The sequence below is a fragment of the Scleropages formosus genome, chromosome 22 (genome assembly GCF_900964775.1).
Source record: "Scleropages formosus chromosome 22, fSclFor1.1, whole genome shotgun sequence".
Lineage (NCBI taxonomy): Eukaryota > Metazoa > Chordata > Actinopteri > Osteoglossiformes > Osteoglossidae > Scleropages > Scleropages formosus.
In genome coordinates this window covers 723,389-735,415 of record NC_041827.1, presented here as the reverse complement: position 1 = coordinate 735,415, position 12,027 = coordinate 723,389, and the positions used below count along the sequence as shown (strand labels likewise).

Below are 12,027 nucleotides of genomic sequence, written 5' to 3'. Positions count from 1 at the left end.
TTTACCCGACTTTTTTTCTCCTAACTAATTGGTTACTTGCCCTTGGGCCTCATAGCCCGATTAGGATTTTCTATACTCCACTCAGGTTATGGTTAAAGGTTGAATTGCTTCTGCAAGGCCTCCACCTCTATAAACTAGAGGGCAAAGAGGTTTGTTTATTGGCCGCACTGCTGCAGCCCCTAGACTGACCTTAACCTGCTGAGGACTGGTACGTGATTTGTTCACTGAAGGTCCTGTTCAGGAAAAGGTCATGGGGTAACAGAGCAACCCCCAAAGAGAAGAGACAACAGCTCGATATGAACCCCTACAAAACGTGATTGCTGACACACCTCTGCACTGGGAGGCAACGCACCCCCTACCTGTTCCAGCCAGAAGACATCTGTTGTTTTTTTGATGCCTCTGATTTGGAACCACACTTGCGATTACTATCTCAGCTGAAGTTGCCCTTAAGACACAAAACTGGAACTTGGCACATGAACAAAAAAAACTGAATTGTGTTCATGCACTGAACTTAGAAACTATAAAACCATAAACTTTTGTTTAAGAACTCAAACCTCTCTACTTCCCCCCGTTTATGTATTGTTATTTTTTTGTGTTACACTTCAGAACGCTTTTTGGTCAATGCAAAACTATCCCTCTGGTGCACTTTCATCCTCACCTGCTCTGGAATAAGCTCATTATCCCAATCTATCATCCTAGGATCTGCCTCCAAGCTTTGGGACCTGTGTGCTTATCTGTCAGTGAAGACTCTCTGAAGGCTTCCTCTTCCCCTAGAGCTCTGTACACTGGGTCCCACCAGGACAGCCTCTGGCAGTCTTGTAATGGGTTCTCTCCCTACTGCAGCACATAAAGCACAGGTCTGTACTTTCTTTGAAGACTCCAAAAACTAGGCAGTATAGACCAAGTTCTTGAATTGCAATTGATGGGTCTTTGTGCTTACACCAATATATATTGCATTGTTCATTCAAACGTGTATATCCTTCATACAGTACAGTGCATCTCATACTTGATCACAAACCCAAAACTGCTTTGAGCTACCCATCTCACCTGTGGTGGCCAACATTGAATATATTTAGGGATCAGAGTGACTTCTAACAGTACATGTTGAAAGGACATTTGAGGTACTGCAGTGAAAGTAAAGCATAATAGACTCTTTGACCTACCGATATGGCTCCGGTAGGATGAGGCCAGAGTCAGCCGCCCCCACAGAGAAACCACGCAGAGGGCCAGCAGCAGCACCCACTTGCACACACTCTGTAGGTCTCTCTCCCGCATTCTGCAATGCAAACACACACAGTAAGTCTCTGAAGCCATCCAGCTGGTGTCGGGGTGAGGATACAAGAGTCTGAATGCGTGGAATGAATCCTAAGAACACAGTTAGAAGAGCAGTTGACAATGAGCCCCTTTCACTGTGTATCACAGCAAGGAGGAGGCTCATCTTTCGTTACATCAGAGTCCAAAAATGAGATAAAAATGAATGACATTTTTCCATGATTGCTAAGTTCGATCGACCTGTCCAATTTTCTCAGTGTGGTGTAGCCCATATCTGTGGCATGTAGTAGCTTAAAAAAGCCAATACCCCCGTTTACTGGAGGAATTGTGAAATCGATTTACACTGTGGTGTGGCCAGGTGTGAACGACCACTATGTGACCACAAAAAAGGCTGGATATTACGTAAGAAACATTTGTGGAATGAAAGGTGGAATCAATGTGAGGATGGATGACAGAGAAGAACAGACTCTCCGCAGACAGTGTGTTTCAACAGCATCACATTGGCACACATCCTCCCTACTAAGCCGGTCAAAGCTGATTTTTATTGTTATTAGCCCCTTTCTGAGCTGTGATTCCACACAGGAGGTCTGCTATACATTGAGCACTGCTAACAGTCTGTACATTAAATTCAAAACTATATTCAAATTGGGTTTTTTTTTTAGGTGAGATCACCATGCGTGTCATTCAGAACAGGAGGCCAACAGGTGGAAAGACATGGGCATTTCAGTGAGACACAATCATACATTAGAGTATCACACATAGCGAAGTGAGTCTTTCGCTTTAGGAGACACATTCAGCTGGCGAGGGCCACCAGAGAATCTACAATTCAGTAATGATCCCTTTTAGGGGAACCAAGGCAAGCAAGAAATGAGGAGCTGATGGAAACAGCTAAGACTTATGGGGGAAAGGATTACTATTTAATGAAAGACTTTTGGTGTTTTGCCAGCATGCTGTCCTACATTTAATTATGGATATTAATACAGCTCTGACATCCTTTCCAGGGCAGTTAGTAAAGCGCTGGGATACACCGGTGAACATTGTCATTAGCAGAAACAAGGGTAATACCGATATCAGAGACCTGCACTACAAAAGCAGACTGAACAAATCATGAACACTAATCTATATTTGGGCGGGGCAATGGTGCAGAAGACAAAAGGATTCCTAGCTGATGCACGTTTGAGCCCTGTTTCTCCTATGTTCTATGCTCATTCTCTATTCTCATTTTGCACATTCTCCCCATGTTCATTTGGGTTGCTTCCAGTCGCTCCCGCTTCCCCTCACAGTTCAAAGGCATGCATTTCAGGTTAACTGGTGACGCCAATTTCCCCGTGTGTGTGGTTACCTTCCGATAGACTGGTTTCTGCACGGAGTGCACTCTCTCTAGCCTAGTGGCATATGCTTCAGGGATAGACTATGGACAACTATGACCCTGTAATAGAACAAGCAGTAATCCATAGTGAGTGACTGAGTGATTTATACTTGCATTATCCTACAGATTATTTCCTAAAGCACACTGGTGCTACATGGGGACAGAAAATTAAATTGAAACAATGCATGAAAAGCAACATTAAACACTACCATATAAAAAAAACTGAATTTTGCATATGTTCGGATCACGGATCTCTTCGGATCACAACCCTTGATCTTTGGACCATGACTATGACACTTCGGACAACAATCTCCGCGCTTGTGTTCCGACTGACATCTCGCTAGAATCATGACAAAGGGCAAAACCAGAACTGTGACTTTCCTTATGCAAAGGATGTACAGTAGGTGTACTCAACATACAGGATTAGCTGTGTCATAGAAATCCACTCCGTCTGTCCTTGAGGTGACCATTCTTTCTCCTGAGGCCAGTGCCATATGCTGATTGACTATATATTTATTGTACAGGTATGCGCCGCTTTATGACATTTCGGGGAACGACGGACAGCATATACGATGGTGGTCCCATAAAAATATAATGGACTGAAAAATTCCTATCAAAGAGCAACGTCATAGCCGTCGTATTGGTCGTAATGCGATGCATCGCTCACGTTTTAATCGTGTTTTGTAAATAAACCAACTGCGCTGCCAGACATATGAAAGTATATACGATTTATGTATAGTGCATAATGCATGATTAATGATAATAAACAACTGTTACTGGTTTATGTATTTACTGTACAATAGTTTTTATTGGTATTTTAGAGTGTACTCTTTCTACCTAAAAAAGTTCCGTAATGTAAGACAATACTGTACACCCCATGGCGTTAGCTCAACGACAAAGTCGAACTACGACTGGTTTCACAGAATGTAACCCCGTCGTTAAGTGGCACATACCTGTATCTATTTAGAAATTAAGCTGACATCTGTATCAAGGTTCTTCCCCCAACATACCAATAAAAAATAAACTAAAAGCGAGACTGATCAATCATTTAGGTAATTTATTCCTTACCAATAACCAATTGTCTAATCCAGGGTCACAGTGGTTCAGAGCCTGTCCCAGAAGCATTAGGCAGGAGGCAGGGTACACCTTGCATTGGCCTCTATCTGCTCAGACCATGTACCACCCTCATGTAACTCGCCGTTCTGGAAAGATGATGCAATAAATTTAACTTGATCCTCCAAGGTTTGACCTCGATCACACGCTCCTTAAATTATCATCTCATGACCTATTGAAAGACAAAAACTTTCTGTGCTTCATTTGATCCTGTCCAGTCTACTTCACTCATGACCTCTTCAGACGTTTAGTTAATTTGCCCTCAAACACTATTAAGCGAGTGCCACTGTAACAGGTGCTTTGTGTGTTTATTTACTCCCTCCTCTATTAAAGATTGTTCTACGTAGGAGGCCAATGCAAAGTGCTATTGAACATGCACGGATAAATAGATGAATAAAATGAAAACACATTTTTTCATCATTAGACTTTAATCAAAACAACAACAACAACGGGAAAGCAAATGGGATCATGGCACAAGGCAATAACACCGAAACGCCTAACCTAATTTAAGTGACTCAGCAAGGCAGGCCTGCAGTCTTGCTAATTTGATGGAAGAGAGAAAGGGTTTCAGATCAGCTCTACAGCAAGCTTCACTCCTCTAATTAGTCCCTTTGGAATCCATCGTTGCAGATGGTAAGATGCCAGAGACAAATTTATTTCAGTTCCATGTGTCAGACTTTTCTCCTGTTAGTGTGAGAGGCTGCCATGGCGTCGCAGTAACTCAACTGTTCCAGTTTACATGGGGAGGGATGCCGAACCAAGAGAGATCTACTTCTGTGAGACGATCAGTGGGGCAGGTCGGCCCATGTACAGGGGGAGATGAGAGGGAATAATGTATGGGTCTGATGTAGCAGGAGATGAACAAGGTTGAGGGGATGTATGGACTGGTAACTGTGTTCAGGCTCTAAAACACAACCATCTAAATTCTGACACATGGGAGTGGACTTGAGATGACCATGTCATCACATCATAGCAGGATTTATTTATTTTAGCTTCACGTGTTGAAGGATTACACTAGATTACATGAAATGCTCATGTGTCATCAATTTAACTGTAATACCGCCTTTCAGAAGCAGAAAAATAGGGAATTAAACCAATTTAAGATAGTGTCTGAATAAACAGCTGTACCTCCAAAAAGGGAAATATCAAAAGTATTCCTGAAATAGTCTCCTCTAACTTCTCTGTAATAGATGGCAGAGCAGCATGTAAAATTGCCAATCGTTCAACATTAGCGTTGTACTTTTCTGCCTCCATTATGCATGCAAGTTCACATGTGGCTTTTCTGTGCCATCTCTCAACCTTCACTGGGCCAACAAAGACGTGTAACCATGTACGTGTGGGGAAGGGTTGCAGCCCAGACTACTGTGGCCTGTGCTTGCACAAATTATGTGTTTTACTTGTCAAGGCTACATTTCACTCAAATGTACAGCTAAGGCTTTAACCTGCAGCCTAAGAAGACACAAACTTTTTGCCACAGTTAGTCATTTAATTTTATTAATTTTACACTGTTTCGAATGATAACTTCAGAATGATAACTTTGGGCACTAGGAGGAAGTGACTAAACTTATCAGCTTTGGTTGCAGATTCAGGTCCCAGAAAGTTTCATCCACATGCACACGTTTAAAATGGAACACATTGAGTCGTCACGTACAAACACAAGTGGGACAGAGACTGTACTTCAACTCCTTCAGCTGTTGGTAAATCCAACCACTGCTACAATCAATAAAGGGTTAGTAACAGAAATGTCCCATGATATATTCACAGGCTAAGTTTTGTAAGAACATCAGATAAAGATGTATTGAATTAAAAATTGCCATAAGCCTTATTTATTAACCGCTCATGCTGTGCATGGTGACTGTGTTATAGAGTCTATCTTGAAAACACAGGTGCATGAGGGAGGGAACACCCTGGACAGGACACCAGTCCCTCAAAAGACCTTTATTTTATTATCTTGTTAGCTTGCTCGGCACTTTCAGTTTGTTTTATTACAGTGAAATGATAAAGACATCTCTCACACACACACACACACACACACACTTGCTGAAGCAACTTGTCCCAAGCAGGGTCACAGCAAGCCAGAGCCTAACCTGGCAACACAGGGCATAGGGGACACACCCAGGACAGGACACTAGTCCAGCACAGGGCACCCCAACCAGGACTCGAACCCCAGACAAACCCACTGCGCCACCAAACCCCCCAATTTGATTTATTCAGATATAAGAACAAAAAACAAAAATATGCTGTCAGAAGACTTAACATTTTTATTAAACTTGAGCGACATGAAAATGACAAAATCACTGAGAATTAAACATGTAATCAATAAATTCTCAGCAAATTCCTATTTAATGCTGACTGTTGACTAAATTATCCCATAAATGTGCAACATTTTTCCTCTTGTTATTCATCAAAGACATTCACAAATACAAACACAAATTCACAAGCTGTAAACACCAAAGAATTATTCTGGTTCCATATTCTTACTCAGTTTGGGTTCTTTTCACAGCCAAGCTAATGACTTAATATGGAAAAGTAAATGACATTATACAACAAACAAACTCTTACAAAGATGTGAAGAAAATACAATTAAAATCTCAAACAAATAAAAGAGGAAATGTTTGCATATTCAAAGATGGGTACCTTTAACATTTGTAATGGCGAGACCCAGTAAGATTGCAAGTACAGAATAAAAACTGTCTGTGAGCACCTTTTTTTTTAAAATTTTCCAAGTTGGATGGGGGCCAAGTCCTGCTCTCTCGTGGGTCTGGGGTTCGAGTCCCACTTGGGGTGCCTTGCGGCAGACTGGCGTCCTGTCCTGGGTGTGTCCCCTCCCCCTCCAGCTTTACGCCCTGTGTTGCTGGGTTAGACTCCGGCTCGCCGCAACCCCACTTGGGACAAGCGGCTTCAGCCAATGTGTGTGTGTCTGTGTGTGTGTGTGTGTGTGTAAGTTTAGAGAACAGAATGTGAGGTTCATGTTGCCTGTAGATCCTTTCCCTCAATCCCCACAGCCAACTCATTTAGACCGAGTCATCCACTTTCCCTCCAGAAATCGGTGCTGAGTGTCCATAAATGAAATGCCTACAAGAAATTTTAAAGCTTGGGCCCTCATGGCTACCCTTAACACATGGTGTGTAACCACCTTGGGTCAGCTGGGGTCACAGCAAGTGAGCTCACGGCATGCTGTCGGATGGCATCCTTTCCTGTAAAGGACAAGAAATATGGCTAGACATCAGTGTTTCCACCAAAAGCATTCAACCTGCACTCCAGTTTTCAGTGTTTCTCTGAAGTGTTCTTGAGTTACCCCCCCCCCCCCAAGCAACACCCCGAACACTTTCAGTGCTTTTAATACTTTTTTCTTGGACATACCAGAGGGTCATGTTCACAGAAGGCTCTTTATTTGCTTTTATTTTATTGTTATGTATGTGTGTGTGTGTGTGTGTGTGTTTTCACATCATGTTTAACTGCAGTGACCACTTTTGGAACAGCCCTTTCTCATTAGATCAGAACTTCAATAAATATTTTTCACATTTTTTTGTGGCCATCAGGAGTCTTCAGTGAATGAAATCTCTTCGCAGCAGCCTTTAAGAACCATGAAAAAAACAATAATTTTGTTAAAATGACAAGTAATTCCAAACATTTGTTTTATTTTCCAAGTTTCCCTTTTATTCATTTTCCACATCAGGTATCAAGTCTCGTCACTTGAGCCAGATGCTAGAAGTGGAATGCTGGTCTCACTCTGCTCAGCTCAGTTGCACAAGAACAAAAGGAGTTTTAGTTAGTGTCTCAGTTATAATGACATGTTGTGAAAGAGCAACTCGGGCCATCTAAAGTGAATAATTTCTGCTGGGAGCCTTTAAACACTTAAAACTTTCTAGCTTCAAAACCATAGACTCAACAGTCACCAGTGACAAGGTGTAAGGCTTTATAAATGAAGCATGGTCAGTAAATATTTTCACTGTCCTAATTTTATTTAGGCAAGAAATACGTAGCTCTGTCACAGAAAAACTGAGATTTTAGCCAAGCTGTTTTAATCAAGGACAACGTTACATACAGTGAGTTTTACATGGAAACAATATCTCAGAACATTCAAATTCTATGCACAAATGTTCCTTTACATCCTTATTTCACACCCTGAAATTTATTCAATCCTGAAAATCCCACAAGCAAAGCTGTGCAAAGCATAAAAGCAGCAATAGCCACAAACCAATAGGTCTCAGTGACTGAGTGAGGAGTGCTAAAAAAGACACAAACACATGTATATTAATTATAACAGCTTATTTTAACAGCATGTGCATTTTTTATTTAAGCAGTACTTGCTACCAGTAGAGAATATTTCTGGGTAACTTTGAGGTAAAACTGCTGATGCTCTATGGTCACTGAGTCACATGTGTGCTACTCAGAGGTTCTGGCAATGAGCACAGCAACTGGCCGCACTCCACTTCTTTAACACGCCAGTTCTAAATTCATCTTTCAATGGGCAAGCTCAGCGCACTCAAGGGAACTCACTCTTCTGTGCAATCTCCCTTTAATAGCAAGTATTTTTACAGGTTTTACTTCATCACTAAATTGCCATACATTTGCAATAATAATAATAATAATAATAATAATAATAATAAATGCCCAGTATATTCATACCACAGGGGTCAACGGGGAAGAATGCTTATTTACTTAGTTCTTCATTAATTTATCTTACACTTTTCTCCAAAGCAACTTACAATGTTAAGCTTCCTTCGATAATTTACCCCTTTACACAGCTGGGTATTTTTTTCCATTATTATTAACTAATATTTGGCTTAAATAATTGTCCAAAGTCACTTACAATGCTACACTGTGCTAAACAGCCTACAATTATTTACCTATTGGATGGGTCCCAGTCTCTGGTGGGTCTTCAGCCTCTGTGTGTGTGTGTGTGTGTGTGTGTGTGTGTGTGTGTGTGTGTGTGTGTGTGTGTGTGGAGTAGCACAGTGTTTACTTATTTATAGAGCAAACACAGCGAGACAATGCAAACTCCACACAGGCTAAGGCCGTTTCGAGGAGCTCCGAGGCACCAACACTATCCCCTGTACCGCCATGCCATTTCACACGAAGAGCGAAGTAAAACTAAAATCGTAAGCACAGGAAGTCATCCAGAGCAGTTCAGTTCAGTTAAATTCACTGAAACAGCTGGAAAAAATCAAAAACGGCCATTCCTTATTCATAGTCAAATTTTTAAAAAAATGGGTAAAGAGGTCAGTCTCACCAAACTTGGAGTTTTTGACTGAAAGAATCACTGTGCAACAGCAGGCTGTGCCTTTAAAAACATCTAACGACGCCTCAAGTTGGGTGATGTCTCCTGTAAGATGAATTGTTCATGAGGTTCACATCCATTTGCCGGCCAGCACTGACAGTTCTGCACACAGCTATGCATTATTGAGAAACGTTCCAGCTTTAGGAACGGAAGTGCAATAGCATGTCATGGGAGGTGTGGACAGGACTGAGAGGCTGGGATGAGGGACTCTGGGTAACTGGAACACGTTCAGGTCCTGTCCCACAACCAGCCCATCTGAGGAGGAGTGCAAAATAAGTGACTCAGTCGGGGAGAACACGAGCTACTGGGCTTGGGCAGGCTGCCACCAAGCTGTTAAGACTCCTCAGCTGGTTGTTGGGTCTGGTAAATTTAGAAGTGGTCCTTTTGTGCCAATTCCCTCACCAAGAGTCTCCCAACATTACTCAGCTTTAGTGGCTGGTTCAGCTCTCAGTGGAGGAATGGTCTCTGTGTCCTCAAAACACAATATGGCTGAGAAAATCTGATTTCACAAAGCGAGTTCTCCAAGACCTCTGAAGAAACCAAGCTGCCAGCTTACTTTCCTTATTGCAGGGTGATATTTCTTCAGTTAGCAACTGAAGACATTAGTTACAGCACTTGCCTGCGCCAAAGCCACTGAACAGTAATTGGGTATTTAATCAGTTTCTGTGCTACGTTTGGACTAACAACTGAGGATTAGAGCTTTCGTCTATCCTGATGCTGCTCTGGTGATGCAATCTGTAGCCACACCTGAACCACCAAGACCCATCAATTTAAAGGCCATGTGAAAGCCACGCAAGCCTCTGTACTGACTGTTGATGGGTCTCCGCCATGCCACACACACACACACACACACACACACACACACACACACAGACACACACACACACACACACACACACACACACACAGACACACACACACACACACACACACACACACACACACACACACACACAAACTGTTCAAAGGCAGCTCTTGGGGAGTGGGATGGTACCAGGCACCCAACACCTTGGCATAGCTGCACGAACTAAGGGCAGCCTTGACCGACTGTTTGTGGTGCAGCTTGACTTTCTTCAGTCAAAGTCTTTTCCTCTGAGCTGCAGCGAGGCCATGGGGGCTGGGGGTGGGGGTGATCTCTCCTTCCAGCACACAGGCCTGTTCCTTTTTCTGACAAGGCTGCCTAATTCCCTTCCAGGACAGCTTCAGGAGATTTCGCTCAGCACGCCTCCTCCGTTCTCCTTTTCCTGCTGGGAGTCACATTCTGTTTGCGTCTCCTGGGCGAGCTTTGGCCGGTGCGCTCTGATTTCCAACAGAAACGATGGTGCCTGCTTTGTTTCGCCACTGTGCATGTGGGAATTTTATTTAGGACGCCTTCGCCAGCTTTGGAGGCTTACATGGCAGAATGAAAACAAAGACACATCGAGTGTGTCAGGAAACAGCCCTGAACATGATCATTAGAAGAGCCACACAAGTGATCCCAACCAGCCTTGATTGGTATTAAAGTAAAGAGACAAAAGATGAGCAGAATTAACGCTACGGCATCCTACCATTAATTAATCAAACCAGCATAGCATCTGCAGAATCCCTCCTTATCTCACAACTGACTCTGCCCAACTACTTGTCCAGGCCATGGTGACACCTGTCTGGACTACTGCAACTCTCTCGTGTGTGGCCTTCCCGCTACTGCCATGAAACCTCTACAGTTGATACAGAACGCTGCTGCCCGAGTTGTGTTTGACTTGCCAAAGCGTTTCCATGTATCTCCTCTACTCGTTTCTCTGCACTGGCTTCCTATAGCTGCCCGGATCAAATTTAAGACCCTGGTTATGGGCTAAAAATGCATCAACAGAACTGCTCCCAGCAATTTACAAGACCTGATCATCTGCTACACCCCAATCAGATCGCTTTGCTCCTCCACCTCTGCCTGCTTGGTGGTCCCACGCATTAAAGGTAAAGCATGGAGGTTCTGGCTCCATTTTGCTGGAACGACGTACCCCTCTCGCTCAGAACTGCTGAATCTTTGTCCACATTTAAAAAGGGTCTTAAAAGTCATCTCTTCCGGACTCACTTCGCCTATGATCTACTAAGTTCATGTAAGGTATACATGTTCATATCATGCTCGGATAAGTCCTTTACAGAGCCACTCCTGCAATATAAGGTAAATGTTTATATGTATCTCAAAAAAAAAAACTACTAGGAAGGTGATTAGGAATCGGCAAAGTTTTATGCAGCTATTTTTGTGATGAACATCGGTGCATATGGTGAAGGAAACTAACTGTACTTAAGAGTCACATATTTGGAGCTATGTCTCTTTCTCCTAACGTAATGCACAAATTGTGTTTTCTATGAGATGTATGTCGCTTTGGAGAAAAGCGTCTGCCAGATGAATAAATGTAAATGTAATTCAGAAAAACGTGTTCTTTACGGTCTTTTTTATGGTTTTCAAATTATCTTTGGTTGATGTGAAGACGGTTGGTATCCTGCATGTGTCAAACACTAACACACGACTGGCAAATGGGAGCGGAACTCCACAACACTGATGTGAAATCAAGTGTAACAGTCTGTACAGCCTATTGTACCAGTACCGGTACAGAGTTTCTGAACTCTTACTTTGACTCCACACAAAATCCCACAAGTGAACAACAAAGTGAGGATGAAAACATCTACAGTCCACGAGTAATTGGAAAGATGAGCTTCTGGAAAGGGACATAGATAAAATATTTATTTGCTTCACTCAACTCTCTGCAATTAACGTACTGAATTATTCATTTACCCAGAATTCACCTTCCTATATCTCAGTAAAAAGAAAATAAGTTTCCATAAATAGTGTAGCTAAAAACCTTGACTTGTACACAAGAGGTTTCTGGTTCAAGTCCCAAGAGGTTTTGTGGCATACCTTTCCTAACATCTTCCATCTAGCTCATTAAAGGGAGAAAATGTAGGTTACCGTACTGTGGATTGTGTTCTGGACAAAAGGGTCTTCAAAGCG

General features: G+C 42.6%; 1 protein-coding gene across 1 annotated transcript in view; it reads right to left on the bottom strand.

Annotated features, from left to right (window-relative positions):
- Positions 1 to 12,027, bottom strand: part of tafa3a (TAFA chemokine like family member 3a) — a 78,310-nt gene that overhangs the window by 33,634 nt on the left and 32,649 nt on the right. Inside the window, exon 2 of the mRNA XM_018745744.2 lies at positions 1,164 to 1,276. Within this exon, the coding sequence (XP_018601260.1) occupies positions 1,164 to 1,275 (112 nt within the window). The 5' untranslated portion in view covers position 1,276. The remainder of the gene's footprint in view (positions 1 to 1,163; positions 1,277 to 12,027) is intronic.